This window comes from Cotesia glomerata, linkage group LG5 (assembly GCF_020080835.1).
Source record: "Cotesia glomerata isolate CgM1 linkage group LG5, MPM_Cglom_v2.3, whole genome shotgun sequence".
Taxonomy (NCBI): domain Eukaryota; kingdom Metazoa; phylum Arthropoda; class Insecta; order Hymenoptera; family Braconidae; genus Cotesia; species Cotesia glomerata.
The window spans coordinates 2,723,776-2,733,009 of NC_058162.1; the positions used below are offsets into that span (position 1 = coordinate 2,723,776).

Below are 9,234 nucleotides of genomic sequence, written 5' to 3' on the forward strand. Positions count from 1 at the left end.
AATTTTTATTTATTGTAAAATTCCATAGAAAATTATAATAAGACATATTTTAAGAGTAATTTAATTTATAAGACATAAATAAAGCGTGTAAAAATTTTTTCTTTATAAAAAAAAATTAAAAAAATAAAAAGTGAATTTTTAATAAATTTTATCTGGAAAATGCGTCACAATTTTAATATTAATTTATTTATTTTTGACTCATTAGTGCTTTTAATTCATTTTTAGAGTATGAAACAATTTTTTCTCTAAATATAAATATGCTGTCAGTGTGACATCAAATGGCATTAACCCAAAATTGAATTACAAAATAATTGTTGTATCATTTACTAATTGATTATTGAAATTTAAGCAAATAAATCTGTCATTTTTAATGAGATTTTTTAATAATTTCCTAGCAGTGTCATTGACTTGTGAGCTATATAAAATTTAGTAAACAAAAAAAAGTAGCTGTGGGTATTTATAAATAATTTTAAAAGCGATAAGTTAAGTTGGATTAGTCGGCGATGTATCTATAAGATATAAAAAATAAAAATGATGTAATCTATCCAGAATAAAAGAGTAAATAAGGATGATTGGCTTGTATATCTTGTCTTGTGGCTGGTGTGTTGAGAGAGTGAGGGTGTGGGAATAGGAATAGGAGAAATACCTAGTGGGAATGATGCCAAAGTGTGCTCACTACATCTGATCACACCACACGGTTCGCTAAAGATTCGTTAGTTTGAAAGCTCTGGAGTAGAGGGGATGCTGGCATATAGCGTCGCGACGTCCGGCGTCTGAGTTAGTTCCTACTCAAGACAACTACCACAGTTCAAAAGTCAACTGATCGTGTTATTTGGAGTTTATTTATTTTTTTTTTTCTTTATTTCTAATAAATTAAATTAAAAATGCCGGTAAGTTTATTTTATTTTTTTAATAAATTTAGTAATTGAAAATATTTTATAAAGTTTTTTAAATTTATATATTTTTAATTGATAAATTACTGTCAGAGTTTGTTACAATTTTTTTTATTACTAAAAAATTTATTTTTTATCAAAAAAAAAATTTTTATTTTTAAAAAATGGATTTTTTTATTAAAAATAATTTTTTTTTCCTTGAAAATAATTTTATTAGAAATTCAAAGAAATAAAAATAATTTTTTAATGAAGAAATTTCAATAGAAATTTAATTTATGATTTTTAATAAAATGATAAAATTGATTTTAAAAATAAAATTTATGATTTTAATTAATTTTTGCATAAATGAGTTCACGATTTATTTTTTATCAAAAAAAATTTTTTTTTCTTTAAAAATAATTTTAATAAAAATTAAAAATATTAATAATAATTTTTTTAATGAAAAAATTTTATTTAAAAATAAAATTTATGATTTTAATTAATTTTTGCATAAATGAGTTCACTCTTCTGCTGAAATTAGACTTCCGGATGAATAACGATAAATATATAAAGAGATAAAGATAGATAAAATATATTAAATAAGCTCAGCCATCTGTACTTCATCTAACACGCATTTTAGTACTTTCGCTCAAAATAATATGTCTTTTAAAATTCCAGTCTGGAAGAAATTTTGATAATTATTTACAAGTGAGGTCTACCATTTTAATTTACATTTTTTTAAAAATTTTATAATAATTTTAATAAATAAATTTTTATAAAAATTTTATACTTACAAAAAAAAATATTAAATTTTTAGGATTTTATTTTAATTTTTTCCTTAAAAATTATTCATTAATTTTTCTTAAAAAAAAAAAAAAAGAAAACAACACTTATAATTATAAAATATTTTAAAAATAATATTCAATAATTTTAAATTTAATTTTTTACGTAAAACATTTAAAATTTGGTAAAAATTTTTATTATTTTTAACGAAATTTCTATTTGATTTTATTTATATTTTTTTTGAAAAATACATAAAAAAATTAATTAAAAAAAAAAAAATTATCACAATTTTAACAAATTTAAAAAAAAATTTATAAATTTTTTAAAAAATTGTGATACTCAATTTTTTTTCTTAAATTGTTCATTTTTCTATGTACTTTTCAAAAAAAAATATATCGAACACATCAAAAAAAGATAAAATATAAATTTTATCCAAAAATATGAGAGCCAAAATTTTTTCCAACTTTTGAAGGCAAAAATTTTTCTTTTTTTCTTTCACGACATTTTTTATCATAAATCCGCCGTAAAAACAAGCAGAATAAAAAAAAAATATTAATTTTTCACCTAAATATTGCCAAAAATAAGTTTAACCCTACTTGTAAATAATTACCGAAATTTTTTTTTGTTTTTAATATCATTACTTTAATTTAAAATAAAATTTATCTAATAATAAAAAATCTTCCTTTTTATTTATTACAAAAATAAATAAATTGAATATAACAAAGCGTAAAATTATTGGCCATGGTCAATATAAATATTTATTGGCAAACGTTGATATAATTCATACGTTTTATCTCGAAAATAATTCTGATGCCAAGATAATGTTTGTTGAATTGACAAAAAAATATAAAATTACAAAACAAAACATTAATACATAATATTACGTAGATTATAAAAATATATATTTATAACGTGTATATATATGATTACATATATCCAGTTTATAAATAATTATTTATCGCGCAAGCTTAACGGGTTTGCGTCATTTCTATAAACTTACTTGAGGATATTTTATCGGTAATTTATAACCGAACAAAAAATAGTATCAGAGCTCAATAATTCAATTAAAAGATTAATTGGCTGATAAATTTTATTGTTTTAATATAAATAAATAATTTTTCTTTTTAATATTAATGGAAAAATTTCTAACGCTTGATAGCAGCTGCGAGTTTTATTTTTAAGCGAAGATATTTATGTATTTTTTAAGTACTTTGAAGCTGAAGAAAAAAATAAATATGTGTACTAATATTACGGACTTTTATTTATAGGCACGCAATAAAGAACAAGAAGCTGAAGTTTTGGAGTGGATCGAAGCTGTTCTTGGCGAAAAATTACCCAAGGGAGACTACGAGGACATTTTGAAGGACGGAGTTGTTCTTTGCCAGTTGATAAACAAACTTGCACCTGGTTCTGTTAAGAAAATCCAAACCAAGGGTACCAATTTTCAATTGATGGAAAATGTCCAAAGGTGCTTATTTATTTATTTATTTCTTTACATAAAGACCCAACAGCAATAGCCAATAACAGGTCACTAGAGAATAAATTTAACGTCTTTTTACAAGATCATATTACATAAAAAAGAAAAAGTAAAAACACACAGAAAAAAAGGTTCACTTGAGCCAAGAAAATATTTTTCTTCCTAATTGTTTTCTTAAGCGAAAAAACAATTTTTTGTTGACACAAGAAATTTCACTTAATCCGACAAAATTAATTCTCTTGCTTTAAGAAATACGTATCTTGATCCAAGAAAATTTATTTAAGTAAAGAAAATTTTGTTTTGAGAAAATTCAGCCTCTTGCTCCAAAAAATTTAATTCTTGATAGAAGTAAATTTTCTTGTCTTGAGAAAATTTCTCTCTTGCTCCAAAAAATTAAATATAAAGATAGAAGTAAATTTTCATTAATATTTTTATTGATTAACATGTCAAATGGGAAGATCAAATAATATTTCATCATTTTTTTTCATTCAATATGTAGAATTGCACGCTAAAATAATATAAATTGGGTATCAAATATTCTCGAGAAAAATTTTCTCAAGGTGAGAAAATTTTTTTCTTAGCTGAAGTAGGTGGCGCTGCTTCCCTAAAATATCTAAAAATCTTGATCAAATATAAAAATTTATTGTATCAAGTAAGGTAAAAGCCCCAATAGATGCTCATGTACCAGTATATGATCACTCCATGTATTTGTATATCTATATTCACAAATTGCAGCATATTCACAAAGAGCATCTATTGGGGCTTTTACCTTATTTATGATAATTTGAATTAAGAAAACATTACTTCTACCAAGAATAGAATTTCAAAAAAAAAACGTATCTTGATCCAAGAAAATTTATTTAAGTCAAGAAAATTTTATTGTTTTAAGAAAATTCAGCCTCTTGCTCCAAAAAATTTAATTCTTGATAGAAGTAAATTTTCTTGTCTTGAGAAAATTTCTCTCTTGCTCCAAAAAATTAAATATAAAGATAGAAGTAAATTTTGATTGATATTTTTATTGATTAACATGTCAAATGAGAAGATCAAATAATATTTCATCATTTTTTTTCATTCAATATGTATAATTGCACGCTAAAATAATATAAAATGGGTATCAAATATTAAAGAGAAAAATTTTCTCAGCTGAAGTAGGTGGCGCTGCTTCCCTAAAGTATCTAAAAATCTTGATCAAATATAAAAATTTATTGTCAAGTATTTATGATAATTTTAATTAAGAAAAATGACTTCCACCAAGAATAGAATTTAAAGAAAAATTTTTACTTCGGCCAATACAACTTCGGTCTACCTTCAGGCACCCGAAAATTTTCTTGAACCAAAAATTTTGTTCTTCAGTCAAGAAATTTTTCTTTCTGTGCAATAATATTGTAATGTACTTGAATTTTGAGAAAAGGAGAAAAAAAAAGAAAGAAAATTTATCAAAAATTATTATTCTAGAAACTTAGCAATATTTTATTAATTTATTAATTTTTTAAAGGTTTCAAGCAGCGATTAAAAATTATGGAGTTCCACAAGAAGAAATTTTCCAAACTGCGGATTTATTTGAGAGACGTAACATCCCTCAAGTAACTTTGTGTCTTTACTCTCTTGGAAGAATGGTAATTATTTTATTTTTAATTAGTTAGTTTATAAATAAAATAATTTTTTTTTTATTAAATAATTTTTTTATTAAAATATTATTTTTTTTTATTAGACACAAAAACACCCTGAGTACAATGGACCAAGATTAGGACCAAAAATGGCCGAGAAAAATGAAAGAACATTCACAGAAGATCAATTAAGAGCCAGCGAAGGTCAACTGAACCTTCAAATGGGTTTCAACAAAGGTGCAAGTCAATCTGGTCACGGAGGATTCGGAAATACAAGACACATGTAATTGTTTAACACATTCGCGTCGAATATTTTTTATTTTGTTCAGTACAACATGTTAACACTGCATTCTATTACACAATAAATAAAACCAAATCCTTAAATACACTAATAAATATGTATACTATTTTTTTAATACTTGGATAATTAATAAAAAGTTGGACGACAGAGTGAAAACAACTATTTTTAATGAGTTTTGTTATTTTTAAATTTGTAAAAATAGAATATCATTAGACGCGCTTGTCTTTCGGCGAGAGTTTACAATTACTGCAATACATCCTCGTTTGTCACTCGGCAAGTTACGAAAAAAGATTTTTTCTTAAGAAAAAAAAATTAATTGTTTTTTTTATTAAATTGATTTTAAAAATAGGAATATAAATAATAATTAATCATCATTTTATTCACGAGTGCTTTGATGATGTTGATGCTTTGGCATTGGTTAATTTAATAACGAAGAAAACTATTTCTGGATTCATTCGTGACGGTTTTTCGTCGACGATGCGATTACTCTGGATCAGGTCATGGCTTCGTTACAATTTCAACAAAAATATCAAGGCCATACTAAATTTAATAACCTCAATTTTATTATTTATTCGTTATAATTTTTTACAATAATTATCTATATAAATATCAAAGGTCTTGATTTTAATTTATACTTTTTTAAGGTTTCATATCATTCTCACCGATAGTCAATTTATTAAGATAAGTATTTAGGCTGCATTCGAAAATTCGCTATCTCTAGATTCATAATTAAGAAATGACCTTGTATCTTGTCAACTATTGACATTTTTAAAGATATAAGCTCATCCCGATGTTACACTCATCGAGACCTTTCATTTGAATACCCACATCAATTTTTCATATATTTATATATATTATATATATGTATATATGAAAAATATATAAAAATGCATGTGGGTATTCAAATGAAAGCTCTTGAAGAGTGTAACATCGGGATGAGCTTATATCTTTAAAAACATCAATAGTTACGAAATTACAGTGCAATTTAACATAATTAAGAAACAACCTTGTATCTTGTGAACTATTGATATTTTTAAAGATATAAGCTCATTCCGAAGTTACACTCATCGAGACCTTTCATTTGAGTACCCACATCAATTTTTCATATATTTATATATATTATATATATGTATATATAAAAAATATATAAAAATGCATGTGGGTACTCAAATGAAAGCTCTTGAAGAGTGTAACATCGGGATGAGCTTATATCTTTAAAAATGTCAATGGTTAAGAAAGTACAGTGCAATTTAACATAATTAAGAAACGACCTTGTGTATATCTGGTGAACTATTGACATTTTTAAAGATATAAGCTCATCCCGATGTTACACTCATCGAGACCTTTCATTTGAGTACCCGCATCAATTTTTCATATATTTATATATATTATATATATGTATATATAAAAAATATATAAAAATGCATGTGGGTACTCAAATGAAAGCTCTTGAAGAGTGTAACATCGGGATAAGCTTATATCTTTAAAAACATCAATAGTTACGAAATTACAGTGCAATTTAACATAATTAAGAAACGACCTTGTATCTTGTGAACTATTGATATTTTTAAAGATATAAGCTCATTCCGAAGTTACACTCATCGAGACCTTTCATTTGAGTACCCACATCAATTTTTCATATATTTATATACATTATATATATATGTATATATGAAAAATATATCAAATTTACATGTGGGTACTCAAATGAAAGCTCTTGAAGAGTGTAACATCGGGATGAGCTTATATCTTTAAAAATGTCAATATTTAAGAAGGTACAGCGCAATTTAACAAAAGTCATTATTTAATGAAGCAAAATTTATAAGAGCGTATTTTTTTATTTTTGATTAAAAAATAAAATTAAAAAATTATCTTTTTTTAATCCTTAATAATGCAACTGATTAATAAAATTAATTTGAATAATTGAAAATGATTATTATTAATGTTATTCTTAAAATATCTCATTATTTTTCATCTATAAATATTTATAAAATAGTAAGATGCGCACGCACTGTAATGTTTATTGTCAAACGCAGCTGATCGTAGATTTAACCGCGAGTTTAAAAGTACGTCAAAATAAAAACGCGTGATTAATTTTCGTTATTTATACTTAAAAAAATACTTACTTGCCACAAGGGACGTCCAGGCATTTTTAAAATCAAAAATTAAACTTTTTACGCGAAAAGTAAAGGTGCAAAAATTCGATAATTCTGATCAATTTATTTTTTAAAGGTTGAGATTATACTGAGAGCGCAAGCAGCGAAAAAGTGTGATGCTGCTGTGGTTCGTTGCGAGATATATATCCATTTCATGGATTACTCGGGTATTTGTGTTAATTTGCGTAGGCGCGTTTCTATATATGGATCACTTACTCATCCATTTTATAATAAACAAACATTGCATTCATATATATATATATATATATATATATATATAGGAAGGGCGGGCAAAACGGGGCTCACTTTTACATGTAATACATATTTTGAACATTCCATGGAATATTTTCCTACAGATTAATGATCAGGAAAATTATTATTTATGTTAGAAATTAGATATTGCGATTGTGAAATAATGAAAATTTGGAAAATTTATCTTAAACATTTTTATCTATACACAGAAAAAATTACTTGAATCAAGTGAATAATTTTGAAGAACTTAATTTTCTTGGTTTGAGTAGAAAAATTTTTAAACTAATAAATTTTTCTGGGTTTAAGTAAAATTTACGTGATTAGAGAATTTTTCATCTTGATTCAAGACAATGAAACTTTTCAAAATTATTTTCCGGGTTCAAGAATTTTTTTCTTGATTTAATTTAATTTTTTAATCATTTAATTAAATTTTTTTCAATAATTAAAAACACAAAAAATTGATTAAAATATTAAATTTAACAATTAAAAATTTTTAATTATTTAATATCGGCTTAAATATTAATAATATATTTAATTAAAAAAAAAATAGTATAGAAGGCTTATGATCCGACTGGAGCATGATAAAATTTTCTAGATCAAAAAATCCAAGTCTTTACATTAAATTTTGAATTAAAAAGTGATGAAAGTCCTGAGGCGCGTCTCAAACGCACGCTCAGTGAATAATATTTACAAGGAGCAAGTAGTCTGCGACTGAGGATGATCCAATGGGTTGCGTCGGCACGCGGCGCCGTGGTTCACACCTAACAGGAGTTTATGATGTTTCAGAAGCACTACTTACTTACATTAGTTTTATTATAAGTGAATGGATAATATAAACTCAGTGTACAGTACATAGTACGCATGCCGCGGTACCACCAATCCCTACCAGACTGATACCGCTTTCGATCTTTTAAACGAGTTCCGACTCTGCAGAGGCACCAAACTGTACACTGTAAAAAAAGCGGTGTTAAAATGGACTCATTTTAACACTGCTATGTAACACCTGTGTATTAACACTGGTGTAGCGGTGCTCTTTTGCGGTGTTAAACCGGTGTAATATCGGTGTAATACCGGTGTAACAGTAGAATAAATTTACACCGTATCGGAGTATGAATATTACATGATCCATAGAACACAATTAATATTCAATATTTTTCAAAATGAGACAAGTAACATTTATTTAAGAATTTTCAATTTATAAAATTACGCAGAAATCGATTTAATGAATGTTATACAACAAGTTAAATAGTATTTACAATATTAAATGTTTAGGAACAATATAATAATTATTTTTATCGTAACCATGATGTTTCTCACAATATAATGGATGTTTTAAACATGACAAATCTACAGCTGTGCAAAAATAAATTATCTCTATGAAAATCATTTAAAAAACGTTCAAATTGTTGTAAAATTGTTCTGAAAATGTTTCAAATTTGTTGTAAAAACACTCTAAAACTGTCCAAAAAATGTTCCAAAATTGTCTCAAAAATATCCGAAAAATGTCTCAAATGTCTTCAAAATTTGTTCTCAAATAGTTAAAAAAATGTTTTAAGATTATTAAAAAAAGGTTACACATAAGAATTAAGGACAAAATTTAAACTAAATTGCTTCAAAAAAATAGCATTGATTCTAAAATTATCTTAGAAGTATTCCAAAATCTGAAAAAAAATACTTAAAAGTTATGAAATAATTACTAAAATCCACTATTTTAGAGTTTCCGATTATCTATATGATATATCTTAGCTAAGATTGTCCTTTAATAATGGTGTTAAAGTAACACGGA

General features: G+C 25.0%; 2 protein-coding genes across 2 annotated transcripts in view; one reads left to right on the forward strand and one right to left on the reverse strand.

The window, feature by feature from the left end:
• The window catches only part of LOC123265697 (muscle-specific protein 20-like), a 35,195-nt gene extending 27,874 nt beyond the window's left edge, over positions 1 to 7,321 (reverse strand). Inside the window, exon 1 of the mRNA XM_044729564.1 lies at positions 7,167 to 7,321. Coding sequence (XP_044585499.1) covers positions 7,167 to 7,190 — 24 coding nt within the window. The 5' untranslated portion in view covers positions 7,191 to 7,321. The remainder of the gene's footprint in view (positions 1 to 7,166) is intronic.
• LOC123265698 (myophilin) lies at positions 732 to 5,191 on the forward strand. Its single transcript, XM_044729565.1, has 4 exons — positions 732 to 890; positions 2,924 to 3,123; positions 4,628 to 4,748; positions 4,844 to 5,191. The coding sequence occupies exons 1-4, from the start codon at positions 885 to 887 to the stop codon at positions 5,024 to 5,026; spliced, it is 510 nt and encodes a 169-aa protein (XP_044585500.1). The 5' UTR covers positions 732 to 884; the 3' UTR covers positions 5,027 to 5,191.
• Positions 7,322 to 9,234: the final 1,913 nt, after the last annotated feature.

Bases quoted from the DNA above. Each gene is read 5' to 3' on its own strand.
- LOC123265698 (XM_044729565.1), top strand. The intron at 3,124-4,627 runs GTGCTTATTTAT...AATTTTTTAAAG, and splicing joins TTGATGGAAAATGTCCAAAG to GTTTCAAGCAGCGATTAAAA. The intron at 4,749-4,843 runs GTAATTATTTTA...TTTTTTTATTAG, and splicing joins TTTACTCTCTTGGAAGAATG to ACACAAAAACACCCTGAGTA.